General features: G+C 37.7%; 1 protein-coding gene across 9 annotated transcripts in view; it reads right to left on the bottom strand.

Moving 5' to 3' along the window:
• Positions 1-12,454: 12,454 nt before the first annotated feature.
• Positions 12,455-22,443, bottom strand: part of LOC124168438 (fatty acid CoA ligase Acsl3) — a 69,262-nt gene continuing 59,273 nt past the window's right edge. For all 9 annotated transcript variants that reach the window (XM_046546668.1, XM_046546670.1, XM_046546669.1 and 6 more), the window contains 7 exons: positions 21,357-21,611; positions 20,608-20,805; positions 19,136-19,412; positions 18,189-18,361; positions 16,625-16,888; positions 15,481-15,756; positions 12,455-14,604 (listed from right to left, as the gene is read on the bottom strand). In XM_046546668.1, coding sequence (XP_046402624.1) covers positions 14,450-14,604; positions 15,481-15,756; positions 16,625-16,888; positions 18,189-18,361; positions 19,136-19,412; positions 20,608-20,805; positions 21,357-21,611 — 1,598 coding nt within the window. In that variant the 3' untranslated portion in view covers positions 12,455-14,449. The remainder of the gene's footprint in view (positions 14,605-15,480; positions 15,757-16,624; positions 16,889-18,188; positions 18,362-19,135; positions 19,413-20,607; positions 20,806-21,356; positions 21,612-22,443) is intronic.

Here is a 22,443-nt window from a genome sequence, read left to right as displayed (position 1 = left end):
CCTATTGCTGGAACACATGCGATGCGTGGATGCGAGACGGCAAAATAGCCCCTGTTCTAATTTCGTTCATGCATTTTCGCCATTCCACGCCATTTTAGAAATAAATGCAGCTCTAACCTGCGCAATTTCGTGCCCTGTATAAAACGGCCTTTACAGCACCTGCAGAGACCGACTCGGTTTGGCTATAGGCACGTTACTGGATTTCAGGCATGAATGCCTTTGATGCTTAAGACCAAAATTAAGGAACATAGGCATTTAGACATTATTAATGATCATTAGTTTCAATAAAAGAAGTTTTAGGGGCCAAAACGAATACTGAATTTAACGATACAATTTCTTTGACAGTGAGATAAAGTTAAATAGTTAATAATACAATCCTCCTTTTATCATAAACACTGTCAAACAAGGTAGTCTTTACTTAAGAGTAGTTCGATTTTTATTTTGAAATATTTAGTTTTACCAAGATCGGTGGATTGCAACATCGATAACATTGTTTTAATGATTCATATTATTACCGGTAATCTTAATTGGGGCTGCAATAAAAAACTCCTGGAAATATCATATATTCCTAGATATTTTTGAATATAATTCAAATATATACTTATTTCTCCCGTACTACCGCTCTCAGTTACCCTGAAGACGTCTTACGCTTCACACATCCCATGAGTCAGGAATTTATGAGATTTATTTTCGATCGCAGGATGGGAAACCCACGAGGTTTTTCTCTCACTCGAACATCATGGCTTTGAACTCACGAGCTCAGCCTCGCCATGTGTTCACGGATCGCATGCTCGGCACAAAGAGGGTCGCCAGATGACGTCTGGTGTTTTACAACCGATTGCAAGCGGCTGAGATCAGTCATTTGTTTCTTATACGCGGCGCGCCGTTCGACGGAACCTCGAAATGGGGCGCGAACCGTCGCGTCCTTCACCGATTGCTCGACACTGAATGTCGGAAGGCCGGCAGATAATCGCGAAATTTGCATTGATGCGCCCAAGAGACGATGAATAGCCTTCCCTAGAGATTCTCCTAATCAGTCTTATGATCGCAGACTCCTCCAGTGTCAAGCCTCTTTCTCACGGTCCTCAAGACCTGACAAGGTCGAGGATACTCCTCATTCTAGTGGACTAATAAGGAGGTTGAATAACTGGATTCTTCCAGTGTATGCCCTGAGATTAAACCTCGATTAATAGGTTGGCAAAATCATGAAAAACAAATTTGTAATGAGTCATATTATTCCCGTTATTCTAAATCGGGGCTGACATACAACCCCCGGGAATCATCATAAATTTTACATATCCTTCAAATATACCTATTTCTCCTATATTACCGCTCTCATTTCCTATTAATAAGACGTCATAAGACATATGTACTGGAGGAAGATGAACAGTACAATTCAGCAGTATATTGCGAATTCAAGAAAACAGGTCAATTCGAATAATGTCAAGGAATAAGGAAGATATTGAAATACTAAACATGTATAAATCCCGTTAGAAAAAAAATCATTTGCATAGTATATGTTTTTCCGAGGCAAGGGAAATTACCAATATATTTTCCCTGTTAATGACACAATAGCGATGAAACAAGTCGTGGAGTACCATCAAAAAAGTAAATGGAATTTACAAAGGTTGTTGTGTTCATTTTACCATAAAGAAGTAAATGTTTCAGGGGAGCCGCGCCACGCGGATCAGAAATGGTAAGATATTGCAAGTGTCTGCTGCAGGTAGATAGATGCCCATCGTCAATGCAATGGTGTAAGCTCGAACATTACATAGACGATCCTTCAGTTGGCCCCTAAATTTTTTATTTGCCATGAAATAATGTAAAATATTCATCACTTTTTAAAACTATCCCTCATAAGTTCAAATGCCCTGTAGCAATACAACATAAAAATATAAAAAATCAAGCTCCTACGAAACTGATTGGGGCAGCGGAAGGCCAGAATCAGGGCGGGGCAGAGGGGCACGTGCCCTGGATGGCAGATTTCAGGGAGCGGAAATTTTTTAAAAGTTTATAGAAAAAGCAAGTTAATTTTTCTAATTAAAGTATTTAAAAATAATGGTTTATTTATAAATTATCACATATATTTTTACAGATAGATCTTTTTCTTTGTCATTCTGCATTTGTTCCATTAATACTGAAATTACAGTTATAAAGGAAGTATCATTTTAAACATTGCATAACCAGCCTCTGACAAAAAATACAATCTCAAATTTTTTGTGACAATGCAATTAGTTAAGAAAAGTTGGTGAAAATATAGAAAATGCTACTGGAAAACTGTTACTATTTAGTGGATGATTTTTAAAATGAGGTTTCATAACTTACATAACGCTTAAATGTTTAATTTACATTTGTTAAGGAAGTGCGTCATTTTTTTTTATGACGAGGCATCAATTTACAAATACCTGTAAGGTGATACTATGAACTGTAAATTATTCTCAAATATTTTATTACAGAAAGGTCTTTTTCTATCGCTGTATTCATATGTTTGGAATATTTTTGCAAAAATATGTAAAGGAAGTACTTTATGATACACCCTCTTCTCTATTGAAAACCCAATTACTCCGTTTCCTTAACATACTCCTGGTATCTTTCGAAATTTTCGCACGGTTTACCTTGTCAAACAATAATATTGATAAAAATTCGTGATAGCAAACATACGGTGTTTAATTTCAACTACCGAATCTCCAAAACAAAACCTCACGGAAGTATTTTATTTTAGAGGTGGGGAGAGGGGAAGTGTGGCCCTGAATAGGGCAGTTTCCTTCATCAAAGAAAACGAAAGTCATTGATTGCGATTCGTTACCCACCATTAGTGTATTCATAATATACAAATTATTTTGTTGATGCGTAGTTTTCCTTGGCGTTGTCCTGATGATGTCTCCATGTTTCTGGGTTTCCCCGCGTGGATTTTATTTGTGACGACAGTTTCTCCGGTATTCCAACCGGCGTCTTCAGGTCGATGGATTAAACCTGGTGGGTGGATGGATCATCGACCTGAAGACGCCGGTTGGAATACCGGAGAAACTGTCGTCACAAAGAAAATCCACGCGGGGAAACCCAGAAACATGGAGACAAATTATTTGGTTTTATAATTCCCAGTTTAGACGAATGGCAATGGTCAATTTTAACTGCATTTGAAAAAGGCCAGATTGGCGCCCATGCGATGCCACTCCACGTGACGTCACAGGGACCTCGTTTCTATACGAGTAGATAGGAGTTTTACATCGTCTGAGAATACCAATGCATGCATGAGGCACAGAGCTCAGGGAAACATCTCTTAGTAATCACCTATTAAAACTGCCTAACGTCGGAAAGTTTCATTCGTTTGATAAGGTATTAATAATCCTTATTTAAGCCAAGCGCAACCTGCTAGCAGGGTACTCTGCTACCTGCTAGCAGCCTGCATCGTAGCAGCGCACAGTATTCTCGCCCCAAGGTCACCTCACTTTGCGGCAGCGGGAAACAGAATGACGTCACGCGGTTTTTTCCCATCATTCATACTAAGCCGTCGTGTTTTCGCGCGCTTAAAAATTTTCACTTTTCATTTAATCATGAAAAATAGATATCATCATTTAAAACTCTAAAAGTGTGAAATTCGTACTCTAGGAGTAATAATCTTTCGATTCAGGCAATAAAAAAATAATAGGAAACCACCCTATTAGGGCCTCCTTTGTACAATCCCCTCGGCTGTATAGGCCGTTTTACACGGGGTACGTGCTTGCACAATCTGACGTGTGAACGAAGGCGCAGTCAAAATTCCGTCGTGTAAAGCGGTGAATTGCTAGAGCACATGCGAGAATGCGTGGACGTGAGATGGCAAAATAGCCCCTGTTCTAATTTCGTCCATGCATTCGCGCAATTTCACGCCATTTTAGAAATTTATGCAGTTCCAGCCGGCGCAATTCCGTGCCCCGTGTAAAACGGCCTTAAAGATTAAAAGAAAGGAAGGTCATTGAATTGCGCATAAATTGGGCCCAACGTGAAGAAGTTTCGCTCGCATTAAGAACTTAGTCGGGCGGACACGCCTCGCTAACTGCCCCTCCTCCTTCAGGGAAACCCACAGTTGCGGCGTCATAGCATGGCGTGGCATATCACGTGCCTCCCTTCCCCCACCCCTCGGCCCCTCCCCGAATTTCTCGTGACAGTGAGTGCCACGACGTCCGACGTAAACGAGAATCGAGAGAGGGAGAAGAGAGTAGGAAGGCGTGAACTCATAGGAGAAGGATTCCTGTCAGTCTTTTGTTCTCCACGTTCACACGTTCAATACGATTGGTGAAAAGCGAAGTGTTCTCAGTGGTTGGGCTCAACTTAATCGACTGAAAATGGATGTTGAGGTCACCTTTGCTTTGCCACAGGACTTGGATGCACTGCATTTGATGCAATACCACGCACCTTCATATTGGCAATAGTTGTAACTGTGATAACTTTTGAAGTGTTTCAATTTTTCAAGTCATTTAAATCCACAGCGAAGGTAGGAACACGCTGTTTTTATTTTAAAATTAGGTGTGAATGCCATGTGAATAATGAGAATCGGTCGGATTTTAACTCATGAATGCCGCTACCAATGAAAGTCGAACCGGAGTCTTTAAACCAGTTAAGTTTTCAAAAATAAAAAAGATAAAAAACACGCTTTTTCCATTATCGGTATAAAATTCAATAAATACTAAAAATAATAAGATTTTTATCTCACAGAGAATAAGGTGTGGGTGCTGCTTAGGTTTATTAGAAATGAGTGTGAAAGAGCTTGATGGGTGAGTAACGGCCGTTTTATGCGGGGCATGTCATTGCGCAGGTTAGCACTGAAAACATATTTGTATTTGCGAGAATACAAGTTCGGAATTAGAGCAGGGGTTATTTTGCCATCTCGCATCTACGTATTCTCGCATGCGTTCTAACAATTCATCGCTTCACAAGACGCAATTTTGACTGGGCCTTCGTACATGCGTCAGATTGCGCAATGACTTCTCCCGTGTTAAAAGACCTTAAGGATTGACACGCAATATTAATATCTAAATCTAATCAGCAGCCTCGCTTTATTCCCCGAGGAATGAAAAGTTTATTTTTTTAGTTTTTGGTGCATTTCATGCCATTTTTAAGCGTTTTATAAATCTTTTTTATTTTTTACTTTTTAGTGGTAAATCATGTAAACGCATCAAACCGGAGCTGCTAAAGAAATCTCCACCAAAATATTAAAGTTAAATATAATTTTCCACTTTTTGGAAATTTTGTTACTTATTTAGAACACAATGAACAAAACGTCAAATGTCTAAAAACTGAATTTTCATTGTCATCAGAAGAAATAGTGTGCAAAATTTCAGGCTGATCCAGTTACGGATACAGAAAAAACTGAAAGGGCCCACCCCTGTAGCAAAAGATATTTTGAGCTATTTATACTTTTAACATAATGAAAAATAATCAAGTTACATGCAAAATTTAAGATAGTTTTATTCAAACTGATTATAAGCATATCCAAGACAATACTATCTTATGACATAAAAAAGTTACAATTGTGGTTCAGCAATGTTCGTCAATCCAAGCCTCCCGCGCCCCCGTATATGTATCCGCCACTGACTCCAACAGGCATTTCGAGACAGGGTATTCACTAAACGTATAAGATAGGTAATAAGATAGCCACTTACGGTTTCGTTCAGTGACGGCCCTACCGACACAACCCTCCATCCCACCCCTGTAGCTTTCTCATTTGTATTTCCCCTGCATCACAGAAATAAACCCTAAGGGTAGTTCACACCTATTTAGAGAACTACTGCTCTACACTTTTAGCTTCGTTTGTGTCGACTTAGGTTTCACTGGTTTCTCGGTGAAAGAAGCAGAGACCATGACCCAAGGGGGGTCCTCTAAGGGTTACAACACACCGGGGCCGGGACCCAGTAACCCGCGCTCCCGGGGAGGGGTTTGGAAAGGAGGGGAAAAGGAAAGAGGCGCCGCCGCAATAGGAGCCCGACGACGCCTCTGGGATAGGGATAGGGTTGGAAGGGAGAGACGAGGAATACCCTCGCCGCAATAGAAGCGACCAGCCCCCACTATTAGCGAAATCTGGATCAGCCATTAATGTGCCAACGACTTTGGAGGATTTTTCCATAAAAAGAAAAATCTATCGATCAAATCGTTGGATTAAGCAAGAAGCACTGAGCAAAACCCTAATCTTATGTCCAATGATTTATTTTTAAATGCTTATTTCCGGTTCATCGACCCAGCATAATTAGAATAGCCGCTGAATAAAGGTAGAAAATGTAAGGTTATTAGAAATGATTAATAGAAAAATGAGCCATTTTATTATTTTTCTATCTAAGAATGGCACGACCATCTGGCTACAGTTTTATTTTTGCAATTAATCTCGTTCGTAATTGCCATTGTCTAGAGCATGAATGAAGTCATGCTGACTGCAGACCACGTGGGGGGCTGGTTGCTTTTTAATTAGACCCATCAAAGAATGGAATGATCAGGAGTTAAGGATATATATCCCTGGACCCCCAGATATGCGCGTTGTGAAGGCATAAACTTCTTCCCTCCCCAAAATTCGGGGTAAAATGAGTTCCTGGGAGGAGCTATACTCCACAATCTACTGCCCTGAATCTGTAAGGATCCGATGTCCATCGGAATAACTGCGGATTTTGAGTAGGTTTTCACAAATATGCAATATGCTTGATATACCCTTTATAATCATGAAATAAGTATTCCTTAACGCATGTCCAAATGTGCGGATCGTGTGAGCTTCCCCATCGCTTTGAACAACTAACATAAGAGCACTGCGGGAAAATACGTTGACATTTTGTTTTTGGTAAAGCAAAAAAACGAGCTGTTGAAAGTAAAAATGAAATTTATCACTGAAAGTTACGGTCATCTAAAGTCAAAACTGGAAACATACTGACATAAATAAATTCAGTAAAATATAACAAAAAGTATTCATTCAATCATTCTAACTAGATCAGATATTCATTATCTGTATTTCACCAATGTGTGTGTGTTCGACCTCATGCGAAAACTGAAGTAAAAGTGGCTAAATATCCATTGTGCCCATTCAAAGAAAGGGACGAGAGAGAATAGCTGGTCCAATTCGCTGGGAGTGCAGACGAACTGGACCGATGGACATTCGACGCTCGCCCTTGTCGCTTCCGAAAATGCAGAGAGGCATATTGATAAACGAGTCACGAGATGGGCTTGTTCATAAAACCAGTGCTTCAAAATTACCATGGATGATTATCAAGGAAAATACTATGGACCATTATACTTATGTATTATTCTGTGAGCCTATATGCAGGCCCTAAGCTGGAGCGGGACAGATGAGCACATGCCCCCGGCGGGAGATTTCAAGGGGCGGCAAAATTAGAAAAAAAAATTATTAAAATAATTTTAAAAAAGGTTAATAAAATTGAATTATTTAACAATAATTATTAATTTATAAATTATCAAACAATAATATTAACAATTATTCTCATTAGCAAACATACGGTATGTGATATCAATTACCGCATCTAAAAAATAGCTTACTAATGTATTATATTCTAGCGGGCGAGGGGAAGTGGAGGGAGGAAGTGAAGGGGGACCAGGGGAGGGGGTAGGAAAACTGATTGCGGCCCCCCGTCAAAACTCCTAGTTTAGGCCCTACCTGTATGGCTCTGGAATGGATATATATACCTATGTCCTGAGATTAGATTTTCCAGGAACCGGAAAAATATAAACTGGCGTGATCGGTTAAAATGCACGCCCAGGCCAGAACAGAAGCCAAAAACCTCAGGGTGGGTTGACGAGAAATTTAACCGCAAAAAAATTGGCTACACTCATGATTAAATGTATCTATGAACATTTTTGGCAAATTATTGATATTTTATTCGATTATGGGAAAAGGAATTATAAGCAATTGTGTAATGAAAATGGTTTCGGAACTGTTTCGTTACTGAACTATCGCGGAAAAAATATTCTATTTACTTTGAATTTAGCATATAAGCATGAAAAAGTAGACAAATTTCGTACAAGTAAAGAAATTTGACCATTTTACATCGAAAATAGGATCTTTTTAAGAGTAAATGAATTTCTATTGTGAGAGGCCATTCAGAGACGATTAAACGTAATACACCTAACTGTATTCGATGGTGCCAATAGAAAGATTATGAAATTTTCAACTTATGTTTCTTAGAGTATTTCCGTATTCACAAATGAGAAAAAATTCGGAGAAAATAATTTTTTTGATCACGAATTTCCTTAATTTCGTGTGCCGAAATTTCTCTGAAATATATCGGGAAAATTATATTTTTACAAGGATTATGACTTAACTCCCTTTACACTTTAATGCAAAATCATACGAGTTCTTCCCTTCCCTCTTTCCATGAATGCCTTTCCGTGGGAATAATAGGCAAAGCCACAGTCATTTTTCATTGATTTTTCTACAAGGTTTTCAAACCATAAAAATACCTCCTAATAATTCCTCTCGTCGTCCACTCTTGGTAATCATTTTATAAATAATTTACAATTACATTTATTCAGATAACCCGGATAACAAAAAGCTCTCGTGTTCGTGCTCAAAAAGCTTTGTTGCTATTAATTAAGAAAAGCGAGTTAAAAATATAACGGAAGTCTGTGAAAAGGGACATTTTTTCCTGCTCGTTTGCTATGATTTCTATTCGTATTTCCTTTGAAATATTTAATTTCTATAACCGAGCAATATACATGAAATCGGGTAGGAACAAACAGAATCTTTCACGAAATGCTTTCTTCTCTAACTTATTCGCAAAGAGTATGAAAAATAAAACAAAATGCTTAAGGCAGCGCACAGCATTGGCTGCAGTTGACTATCGCTTAAAAGCTTTCCGTTTTAAAGTAAAAATAATTGAAAAATAGCCCGCTGAAATCCATTAGGCCTTTGTCAGTACCGACTACACCGGATAGTCCCAAGAGAGCGCTTGTGACAAGTAGGTCGCTCGTCAGATAAGGCGATGACGCCTGGCGTGCGCTACGTCACGAATGTCGCCGGAGACGTCAACGAACCGAGATGCAGGCAATGCCGAAGGCCAGATCTCGCGGCCGCGGCCTCGCTTGGAATGCGACTATCGCATGCTCCAGAAATCATACGGGCGCATATGCCGAAAAATTATCAATTTACGTCAGTCGTCCATTAAGACGGAAAAAGTTTTTAAAAAAGCTGCGGGTACGATCATATTGCCGACTTTGCCGAATTTTTATTGTGGAAATTGTTTTCTTAAAAACTAGAATGAAAATTTTGGAATTTAATTACGTAACTCCGGAGGAAAAATACATTACTCTATTCCAGACTATAATTATGGCCTAACTTTCATTTGGATAATATGAAAAAAGCTTTGAGTAACTTTATTATACAAAATTCTCTCAAGCGCACACATTCAAGATAAATAAAACTGAAAAATAAAGTCATCCCACGGCAGCTATTACAAATTAGACCTTTAGACGTAAAAAAAACTGCAGCTATGAAACTTGTATTTATCTATGGTGGAAAAAGTCAAAATGTTTGATTTACAGCATTAAAAAAGAACGTGGTTATTTGACCGCTAAGCAGGTACAGAGCACGACTTCTCACCATGCAGGATGCTAAAATCATATTTACACCGCTTATGCTTTTTGACAACAAAAATTAAAACTAAAATAAATAACGTCCTAAATCAAGTGCGAACCGTGCAATGACCGCGGATGATCTTTCTCGCGATACGGAACACGCTCGATTTTTATTCGATTCTCGAAGTATTCAGCGGGAATCGACTGAGTCTTGAAATTCTAACCCCATCTCTTCCCCGAACTTCCCTATCGGTCCATATGAATTTGTTTCTCTGTAAGGCAAGTAGAACACTGATATTGGACACTGAAACAATGTAGTAAGTACCCAGCCCGCAGTCTGTTGCAGTCATCCCAAATTCGCTCAATGACAAGGCTTACACAAGTATTACCAGCTGTTTTCGATGTGAAAACAGCCAAACTCAAATAGCCTACCCTGAATCCTGGCCAATTTTCTACACTGGGCGCGGGCCAGCTGAATATTATAACAGAAGCGACGTCTAAAGTTGCTTTAAATGTCGCGGTCGATGACAGTCTTTGCAGACCTCCTCGATAACCCACATGATAAATGAGGTGAAAACAGAAAGTGCTTGGATTGATGGGCTACCGGAAAATGTCGTGACAAGAAACATTTTAAGTATGGTTCACTCGGAGGGGGAATGCATTTTGGGGGGTTCGCATGGAAATCTCACCTAACAGAGGTGGATTAAGGAGGGGCTATCACCTCCCCCCATTAATTTTTGGAGAAATAGGATGCATGGTAAATGATTTTTTTTTCGCCTCAACAGTGTTAAAGATAGTGGGAGAATATCTAAAAGCCACTGGTCTAATCGGATTACTATCGATGAGAGGAAGTGAAGACCACTAAAGTGTTGAATAATGCATAAGCATCCGAAACATTTAGGAGGGGGAGGGGGTTAAGTCCCTTTACAGAATGCTAAGTAATTATTTATGCATTGAACTCAACATCATCTACATCAATTGAGTAATAAAAAAATTGGTCAGAGAATGCAGATGTAATTTATTTTCAATTCGATAAGAGGTGGATCCTTCAGTGACCGAAAAAGTGCTGACTCAATTTAAATTCAAAGAAACTAAAATTTTCTATAAAAAAATTAATGTAAACAAATCTCTGACGTGCAAAAGTCGAAGGCAGAGTTAAGGGATAGCGTAATTCAGGATTTGGTGGCAAGGAGTGATGAGAAGATTGAATGATATTGGATCACTCTTTCAAGGATTAAGACTATAGAGAAATCACTCCGGTCACATCTGTGATTTCCTTCCACGGACACAAGGAATGATGAGGGTTGACTAGAATTGAAGAACGCCATGAGAAATAGTGGTCAAACAGTCTGATATAATATTATACAAGAAAACCAACTGCTCTCATCAAGAATGTTTTTTGCAAGTTCCACTGTAATGAAGGCATAGCAAATGATTTGAAGTAACTTGTTTACTAGATTCACCTCTAATCCACATGTGTAATCGTGACTATCACTTTTATTAATGCTGGTTGATGACTAAACTATCCTCTACAAGAATGAAAATATACTCCAGGGGTTTATAAAACATTGGGCTGTGGCATTACATTGTCAAATCTTGGCAATTCATGACGTAAGCCCAGACACGGGAACCCCTTTCATCCATCACTGATCAGATGAGGGAAATACTCCACAAAAAAAAGAATAATAACTAGCGAGAGAAACAATTGTATCAAAATTACATGCCATGTTCATTGAACTAGGATTTGAAGGTATATGTACTCAATATGAGAAGTATTTCAATAATAACGATAATGACCATTAATAACTAATAATCTCAAAACAAGCCTTAACCAACACGAAAAAATAAGTACAAAAGGTGTACATGTCAGCATCAAAACTAATTGTAAGTTGAGAATCACTATCAGAGGTCAAGCGATGTAACTACACCAACGGCCGATATTAGAGAGAGGGAGACCAGAACAAGTCAGTGCAGGACTGGAGGGGAATGATCACCGATGAAGGGGAGGTTACTTCGAAGCTGAGGAAAAGCCACCCCCAAACTGCCAGTCAGCACCACAAATCCAATTTTCCCAGCAGCGGCTGTGTTAACAAGAAACTCTGGAACAGTGCTCGTCATCCAAGCAGGGGACAGCGTACAGGCGCATTTCTTCTCCTCAATCTTCTTGATTGAGACCACAGCCAAGTGGGGTGATGGACATTCAGGCAGGCCATTGGAAGTCAAGGAGGGGAAAGACATGGAAAGATGAGGTCTTGAAGGGAGAGAGAGTTTTGATAGGCAAGAAGTGGACCATGTACTTGTCACTCCAAACTGCAGATTATGCCTCATCACCAACTTTCTCCTGGACTTCCAGATCCAGGTATTCATCTGCTGTACTTACTCTCCTGATATGGCAGGTTCGGATGGCAGAGTTCAGAGACAAAGTTCCAAGATTTAGTGTCTCCAAGCCTTTGAGTCGAAGGCCTTTGAGCAAAAATCCTTGGCATGAAAAGTCCTTAGTGGGGGAAGTTAAACGGATAAGTTTGGAGGATGTTCAGAGGGTGTATGGAAGAATTTCTGGGGGTATCAGAAATTTTGGGGGAATCCCAAGAAAATGCCACAGGGCAAATATCAACCAATTATGACCTCAACCTTTACCCATTGTTCACTGCTTCACAGTACCAATTTAGTGCAATGATGTTATGAAAATTTATGGAAAGTTTCAATTAAGTTGCAATGATCACAGCTGCATCATCATAAACCAAATTTAAAACTCTTTCAGCCAAAATAGCCCGTCTTAAATCTCACATATTCTTCTTCATAAAATTAAGTTTTCTTTTCTCATTTGAGCATAATATTAAACAGACCAGTAGGTTTTCAAAAAACCAGCCATTATCAAAGCCAATATACTAATGAAATAACACAACAGTTCTGAAAACAAAGTCTGCAAACCATGATTTATTGCACAAATACTCATACATATTTAAACACTGTATTTACAGCTAATTGTGGAAATTTCAGCTACAAAATGAGCATCACACAACTGACCAAACAAGCCAGTTGTGTGAAGCAACCTTTTGTTTCAACATTAGCAAGACATTTGGCTATTCAAAGCCTTTAAAATAAGACAAAATTGCCAATAATAATAGATATGTATTTAGCTTTAAAAGTCTTAGTAAAATTTCTTCTGAACCAATTGCTCTAACTCTGAGCTGTCCAGCCGAAATGTGAAACTAATACACAAAAACCTTACTGGGACTGAAAGTGTACCATAATTACATTATGCATCCACAAAAAGAAATGGACTTTGAAATTTCTAATTCTATGCACTACAGCCTGGCACCAATTGGATATTTACATTATCAGGCTCCACCATGCATAGACAAGTATTCCCTTTCCACCCCTCCAACAATTACTCAGCCTCATGCACACAGAAATAATTGTAAAAAAAAGTTTTAGTAAAACTAAGTAATCAGTGGATAAATACTTACAAAAATAGTTCTCACAAACCTTAGGTACTTCCCTAGTGCATAATATACATATTTGTATTTTCAAATCCCTAAAACCTTAACTATTTCAATACCACATGTGATGTCAATATTGGAGAGGTTTCTGGGAGAGACTCAAAAATTATTTAAGTAGCCATTAGCATTAAATTATGGTCAGAATCCCAAAAGACTAGTGCAACAGGTGAATGAATTTTCCACAAGGGAAAATTCAACATAGCACACCCTTGAATGCATATTAGTGGTGTGAGAAGTCCACCACCCATCATTCATTTAATTAAGACTTCTATCGCTCACACTCTTGTAATTAAATATCATCCACACAGAACCATACATTCCTTAGACCTCTCCTTAAGTTTCACAGATACACCTTTGTATATGATCATTTTGTCACCTAGGATTGCACACGAGAGCACAGTAGCATGAAATGCCATTAAAAAACTTTAATACCTGCCTCACAGTAACTACATATAAAACTGTCCACCCCATTACACACACAGCATACTTGCACACTTAAGGTACAAGGGCCTCAATTGGTCATCAGGTATTCAACTGATACAACCAACAACCAAAAGCGATGCCTAAACCATTCATAATTCACAGAAGGGAAACAAACAACTTCAATTCTGCAATAATTCACCACTTCTTACCATTGTACCACTTAAAAAATTGATTACATTATGGTGCTTATTCTACAAGGAATAATAAATACAAAATTATTGCAAAATGACTAACAAACAGTTAATCCCAGTATGTGCTTAACTAATTTCTTTAAGTCCTAGCTCTATGACAAATTGTTCCACATGTCACTGTAGGCTGTGAGGCTTAAATACTTTTGACGTTAAGTCAAGATGCTGCTTTCAAACTTAAAACTCCACAGTAGCGCAGTAGGTACAAGTTTTAGGTCATCATTATGTTAACTGCAGAGCACAGTACGCCAACATAACCAATCCATTAGACAACAAACAACCTGCCAATTGGCAAGTATATTCTCGACAAGTCTCTTGGCTCAAAATAAGAGTCATTCACACACCCAAGACCCAATTAAGGATCAGCAAAAACAAATACGCTCAAAAATGCTCATGATGTAAACAGGAATCAGTCGAGCATATATATAATGCCAGCTTCGATGCTACATTTCTGCAAAACAGCTCAAATATTTACATGATCAGAAATGGAATCCCAAGCACAAATACATGACATGGGTAATAATAGACGGCTGGATCAACAAAGCGGAGAGCCACGGCTGCAGAGGGAACGCGGCCACACCTGTCCATGCACAGTCTTTTTCCTTCGTTACCCTCACACCCCACTCCCCCATTTCAATTTTCTCGTCCCCAGTTCGCTCCTCTCCCCTTCCCCCACATCTCTGAGGCCTCCCTTGATGCCAGCTTCGTCACCTGAGGGCTCTCCCCTAATCATGAGGCATACATCCTGTTTATTTCTGTCTGATATCTCTCCTGAATGTCCTTCCTCTTGAGCTTGAAGGCTGCCGTTACCAATCCCATGTCTGGGGACCACACCTCCGTGCAAAGTTTCACAGCAGCTGGGATTTCAAACTTCTCTAATTTACCTGTAGGAGAAATTGCAACTATTACAACCAGAACTACGGACACTGAACAAGGTAGAGCAAACGAAGGTCGAAAAATATAAGGTCAAATGAGGAGAGGACATCACAAGATACCTTTCCTTTATTCTCACTCATTACCTCTCCACGTTGACGTAGAAATTTGTTGTACGGGATTTGGCATATGACATCAGTTATTTTTCTGATAGTACATGGTGCAAAAAATTTATGCCACCAGTAAAGGAAATGCTTTCATTACTGAATGGTCACTGGACTTCTGGACATTCAGCTTTGGTTTTCTCACTCATTACATCTCCAGGCTGAATTGGAAATTAATTTTGTGGAAAAACTGCTCATCATTTCAGTTATTTTTTTGACAATATGCAGTGCAACTACATAATTAAGGTGATTCATTTAAAAGGGGTGTGAATTTGAAGGAAGAGTACATTTTGAGGGAGTCTACACTTTTGATGCATCCCAGAGGCCATACATACATATAGATTTGATACCCACATAGAAAATATGTATAGGGCTATGAAACAAAAGAATTTGAAAATGAATGGGGAATAATTCTTCCAAGCCATTAATAGAACCATGAACATTTGCCTTTACAGGCATCTGCACAGTGACCTGGAAAGACTAAGGTTTATCATTTGATTCCCAGTCCAGTGGAACTTTCTCCCTTGGCAATTCATGTGAATTTCACTTACATGGCTGAGTACAAATATTGCACAAGAAAAATTTTATTCCTTCTTCTCAAATTGAAATTAGTTCGGAACGACAATGAGCTGAAATCAGAGAACATGAGCAGGCACAAAGAGCAGGCATTAGCTTTTGAGAGGTTAGTATGTCTATAACACAAAGAGTACTGCAGAGACTTACATTTCTTTCCATGTGCTTCAAGTTCCCGCTGAACAGCACGCTCAATCTCTATCTTCTCACATAGCTGCTCAAATGAAAGATGACCAAGTCCAAGACGCTGACTAAGCTGAGTGAGATGTGGTTGTGATGGGACAACCAGGGCCACTGTGTAATGTTTGGATGGGTCGCCATAGATGCAAACATTTTCAACAAGGGGGCAAGTCTTCAACTCGGCTTCTACCTTTCCGAGTGAAACATATTCACCCAACTGAAGCTTGACAAGATCCTTCTTGCGATCTAAAAGAAATTGAATTCAAATTATTGAAACAGAAAAACCTACCACAATATAAAATCATTCAGCGGAGATAAGGAAGCCAAAATTAAAAATGAAATACATATTATAATTTAAGAGCACATAAAACTACAGGTTTTACACAATTGGATTAAGTATATGTAATTCAAATTCCACTGTTCCCATCAGTAGCTTGAATGTGAGAATTGCAAGGTCAAATTCTTATTCGAGAGTATAATTTACATGGGAGGAATTTCCCCTGCAGTATCACATAAAAGGGAAATCAAACAAAACATAGCAAATTTTTTAAGTAGTAATCAAGTTAATTAATAATAATTAATAATAAGTAATAATTAGTTTTACTTTTTTACAATAAAAAGCTTTAAAAATGATAAGTGAATTTTATCCATAATGTCATGAATGTGGTAACTTCATGTACTTGATAATGGTGTAACAGCCGAAACCAGTTGGAATTTTTAAAAATATTGTGGACGTAAGTGGAGTGTCTTGAAATACAAATTTGAAGCCCTTCCACCATGTAAAAGCTTCAAGTTTTGATTTAAGTGGTAACTTCTCTGAATTTTAAATAAAATCTTTTCTGCATTAAGTAGGACAATCAAGAATCATTAAAAAATTAAGATTTAGAAAATACAATCCATTATTAAGGAATTGCTTTTGATACACAAGACTCGTGCAGCAACTTCATGCACGGCATGTAAATCTAATGCACCCTACCAAATCGACGATTTTCATCTTTTTGGTTTATTTTAAGTAAGAGGGACAATATGATTGCACCGATAGTGTTCACATCATTCTATTCCCTTCAAGGAGCATTCAATAAATTTAATTGGCAATATCAGAAAATCTACTCACCAATAATCTTGATAACTCCATCTGGGTGGGCTTCTCCAATATCTCCAGTCCTAAACCACCGCCTTCCATCAGCTTCAAAGAAATCTTCTTTGGTTTTCGTAGGATTCTTATAATAACCTGGAGAGACAGTTTCTCCACCAATAATGATTTCTCCCCTTGGGTTGGGCTTATCCGTCACCCTGTAGTTGCCTTCCTCCCAGTCCACCAACCTGATGTCGCAAACTGTTGTGGGTCCACCAACACGTCCTGTGCTCATGTCATGCCCTGTCAGACACAGGAAAAGTTATGTTTGAGCTTACGATAGACACAACATTCATTATTGAAAAATTGAAGGGAACAATAAGCACTTTGAATCTGATTATCGTCCTAGCTCATTGATCTTTTTGAAATTGGAGTAAAAGAGTGTTTAAGTTATGAGATACTGCCATATGTATTTAAAAATCAGAATTTCCACTGATATACGTAAGGGTAAACATATTTCCAACAAGAGTCCAACTAAAGCCATTCATGAATTTAGAACAAAAAACTGGACACTACAATCCATAAGGCTAGGAAAATTAATAAAATATTTAGTTTATGTGTCACACTTGGGATGCACCAGTGTCAGAAGTGCACTGGTATTCAATTTTCACACCCTCCTTTTTCCTTTCCATTCCAGAGCCAGGTAAAGATTTAATCAAGCTTAGCCAATTGTTAGCTTCCCTGTCGGACTTCAAATAGAGAGCTATTCCTTTGCTTTCCTATTTCCCCCTCATTCTTATCTTCTGTTCACACACAGAACATGCTATAGGGCAGGAATGGAAAGGAAAAAGGTATGTCTGAAGAGCTACAAACACAGGTTGAGAAAATCTTTTCCCACGCTTAATGGGGTTTTCTTTTGATACACCACATGAATAAAGTCAAGAAACAATTGTCAGCAGTAATGTAGGATGAAACTCCAACAGAAGATTAAAGATATTTATAATAATAATTTATGAATTATTATCATTAATAACATATTGATAATTATATATTAATATTAATATAATAATAAAAATTCATTATCAATGTCCATAAAAAATTTATCTAACTTTCTGTGCCATTTTGCTCTGACATTTTCAAGTGTTAAATTTCAGGAAGAAAACTTTGGCAGGTTGAAAACTGGGTATTAATTACAGTGAAGTAGAGCAATGGGGACTAAAAAGGGAACTAACTGATAGAAAATCCAAGTAACCGTTACATTTTAGTCACCCGGTTTAAAATATCCAACATCCACCCTTGGCTGCCGGATTTAATTCCAATCCTTCAACTTTCTCATATGCTACGCATCAAGAGGTGATTTTTTCCCATAGTTGAACAGGCATGATAAGGCTAATTGAACAATCATTGCCCTAATATGTAAGGCCTGTACTTGAAATTACCGAACTGCAAAAATCTTTCACCAAAGCAAGAAAAATATTCTATTATACATACGAAAACCATTTCAGCACAGGGAAAATTATGAAAACATACATTGGTAACAGAACTTGAACTTGTGATCCATATAATGAATGATAAATAAAATAAGAAATAACAATCAACTTACTATCCATGACAGTAGCACACGAGCAGGTTTCCGTTAAACCATAGCCTTGAATAACTTGCACACACAAGCACACCTTGATGAGTTCATGGGTGTCTGGAGACAGTGGTGCTCCACCTGACAACACCAGCCTCAGTCTACCACCCATTAGTTGCCTTGTGGCTCCAAAAATAAACCTAAGAAAGCAATATGTGAAAAAGTTTTCTTAAGAATTGAATTCAAAACCTAAAAGAATATTCATATGCATAATACATTAAAAAGGTATATTAGCAAACTGCTTTGGTGTTCATAAATTACGCTTTCAGGTTCTCACTAGAGCAATTTTTACTCTTCTAAGTATTAATAGAAAAAAATAAGCTAGTATACAAAGTATCATATTTAGTTAACTGGTAATTTTAAGGTTACAGAGACATACTACATATATGTCTAAAATTATGTGAAAATAAAACCCTCCACTAGCGATGAATACTAAGTAATGAAGGCGATCGTTCTTTATCGGTGTATGACTCTTATATCTTTTGAGTTTTTTAGTGTGTGGGATGTTCCCTGATTGGATCTCTAAGATCTGGTTGATATCTTAATCAGGATGAAAACTGGGAAAAAACCAGGCCATAATATGAAAGCATTTAAGTAATACCTTACCCAGTCAAAAATTCAAGATGAATCTATTTAGAATGTATAAATATATTGCTACTTTTCCCAGGAAAGGCATAAATTATACAAAGATGTGTACATCTATACTGCTAAATTTCATGGCCAAACGTTAAGGCAAAAATGCACAAGAATTTAAATGCTTAACTAAGCAATTCAAAAATATTGTTAGTGTGCACAATAATTACTCCACATCACTACACAGCAAATTGTACATTAAATAGACCTTCATTAATTCAAATTATTAATCCGCATTAGGATTTGGCAAAAAATTTCAGTAACTCTTAAATGTATATTACCTGTTGAGAATTGGAGTGTCAAATCCCCTTTTGTTCCATTTGTGTTTGTAGGCATACGCAAAGTCGAAAAGAGCTCTCTTGAAGGCACCACCATTGGCAACTTTATCATTCACACCTTTATAAATACGGTCCAAAATCAGGGGAACTGCAGTCATGCAAGTTGGTCGAAGCACAGAGGCATCACCTTTGGTCCCTCGCTTAATCTTGCTGGAGGAGTCTATCATAGTCAACGGGGTAGAGTACCCAATTTGCACTCCAAGTAACAAGCACACAGATTCTGAAAGGAAGTTGAGAGAATGTAAAAACAATGGGCATGATAAAGGGAAGTAGAACTCCTTACACAGTAGAAATAATCAAAGTTAATTAGGTAGACGTCAAATCCATACAGGATGACCAATATGGATACACAATAAATTCAAATGATAGGATCTTGTGACACTCCTGCACAACCATTAAACATTCACCCAATGAGAGTTGCAAATGGAGTCTTAGAAATTTTATTAATCTAAATAAAGAATTATATACAGCACATTCCCGATTATCCAGGCTAATGATGGGGAGAGACAGTACGAATAATCAGAAAATACGGATAACCAGAACTTTCATTTTAATGTCTTGTAATGTTCATAATTTACATAAAACAAACAATATATTATTATTTATGCAGCTATTCTTTTAGAACACTTCCCGGGCTCATTGATAGCTTTCTTCACTAGTTCGCGATCTTTTTAGAGGCGATAACATGGCTGTACACACATTATCAATGCTCCATGTAAGGCCTGGTTTCAAAAACCACACATCTGTGGCTGCGTGATCACGGATACAGAGAAGTGGTTAGCACGAATTCTTTAAAACCACTGCTTGACCTCTGAAACTACACTGCTAGGCACCACGCCACATAGTCACGTCTGGCACTCGTTGCCCAGGTTGCAACTGCTGTGGGACATGTATCCGTGATCACGGAGTGCGGTTGCGCACTGCGAGGCTTGGGAAACAGGAACATGGTACTCTCGTGAATGCAGCTAGGGTCCGATCGCTTCTGTTTTACGAAGGGAATTCCAACAGAAATAATAATCTCAGTGTATCCTAGCATCAATGCAGTAATTCCAGTGATTTTGCGTCCGATTTTATTTTTTATAAAGATCGTGGAAAATATTGAGCGAGAGTGAAAAAAAAAAAGAAAAAAAAATGCACGGATAATTCGCGACATGGATAATCCGCACCCGGATAATCGTGAGTCTGCTGTATATTCTTTCTAAAAACTCAAATCGTCAAACAAAAAATTATTGGTTTCTTAGAAGTTACATAACATTACAACAATTTTAAATAATTTGAAATAAATTTTCCAACACAAAATGAGCAAATGAGAATTATATACATGTAATAGCATTTTTTTACTCAAAACTGGCCAAACAAATATATAACATACACAAAATAATAATATTATACATTAAGAAAATAGAAAACAATACCTGCAAGCAGCTCAAATACGTGTGCTAAAGGCAGGTATCCAAGAAAAACATCATCATTAACAATTTCCACAGCATCAGAGAAAGCTTTAATGGTTCCCAAGATATTCCTGTGGCTGAGGAGCACACCCTTAGGTACACCAGTCGACCCACTAGTATACATGATGATTGCAGTGTCATCAGGAGTTGGAGGTACATTTGCTGTGAAAATAAGAGATAGAAAAAAAAATTTAACACAAGTAGCCAAAAAAGATTAAATCCATAGTTATAAGATATGTATGAGAGTTTCAACTAGAGTCTATATTGAAGATGAGCTGGGCTAAAATTAATGAACTAAATAAGTCAATGCTATAGTACCTTCCTGATTTCATTGATGATCATAATTGTGACAAATTGAACCAACCACATATTTATTACCTTCAAAAAAGCTGAACTTTACATTGAAAAATGACTGCAGAGCATATACCTACCTCCTTAGGTATAATAAATTAAGGACAATACCTAGAGTACAATAATATAAGAATAAAATGATTGTAATGGTACAACCTTGACTACAACTCTTCTAGATACATATTATATAAAAATTTCTCTTAGGATAAGATTCGATAACTTTTATTACGGCAAAAAATACACTTATCAAAAAAATATTCACGTATTATCCTTATTTTCTGTATCTATCAAAGCAAAAACCTCACAGAAAAATATCAGAAAACAATTTTTTAAATTAACTTTTAATTCATTCGGCAACTTACGGATATCAGATGCTGCAGCACCATCCTTCACAACCTTTGAGAATGGTACAATCTTCACACCCTTCTCAAATCCTTCAACGTCAGTTTCCTTTAGCTGGTCCTCCATGAAAATGATGAGATTCACCTTTGGAGTCTTTTCCAGAACTTTATGGAACTTTGGCAGGAGATCATGGGTCGTGATTACTGCTGTTACTTCTGTTTCATTGATACCATGGGCTATGGCATCATCACCAAGTGTGGCATAAATTGTTACCACTAGAAATTGAAAAATAAAACAAAATTGAGCAATGACATGATTATTTAATTATTAAAATTATATTTATTTCTGATGCGAGATTCAATGACAAACCAATAATCACATAAGTTTAAAGACTTCAACTAAAACCGAATCTAAACCAAAAATGTAGATCATTCTCCAGCATCTCATTTTCCACTTCAGACATTAGACAAAAACTCAGTACACATTATCTTCTTAAACTGATTCCATCTATGAGTGATCATCAACTTAATGTAGTTTATTTTCTCTAAAGAAGCAACAGACCAATAATTACCAAACATTACATGACATACTACTTGATCATTTACAAATGTAATTTTAAACAGATTTACTATAGAGTTTGGATTACTCATTCTAAAGGTCAAATGCAGAACTAAGACCCATTATGGGGATAGATAAAGAGGAGATCCATTCACAATCATTTTCTGAGCATCCTTTACTCTGGTACCCGTGTCATACTTTCTCTACACCTTTTGCACCCATTCCATTAGAAGTACGTACTATTGTTGAAGTGGCGAATTGCAAGGAGAAAAGGGGAAAAGGAGGGTGCTTGTTAGAGGGGTTTAGGTAGGGATGGGATAGGCACAGAATAGACTGAACCATTTATCAAACAAAGAGTAACTGATTTTCCTACAGCAAAGGCTTAATTCTATGAAGAGGATTCTAAGGAACATTTCATAAAATTTATAGGAATAATTCAATTGTGTATTGTACTTCAATTATTTTGCCTGCTTGTGACTAGATATAAAATTGAAAGTTTCTGAAGGCCGTTTTACACGGTACACGGAATTGCGCAGTCTGACGTACGTG

Source organism: Ischnura elegans, chromosome 11, assembly GCF_921293095.1.
Source record: "Ischnura elegans chromosome 11, ioIscEleg1.1, whole genome shotgun sequence".
NCBI lineage: Eukaryota > Metazoa > Arthropoda > Insecta > Odonata > Coenagrionidae > Ischnura > Ischnura elegans.
Note: the sequence above shows the minus strand (reverse complement) of the source record. Positions and strands in the feature narration are given on the sequence as shown.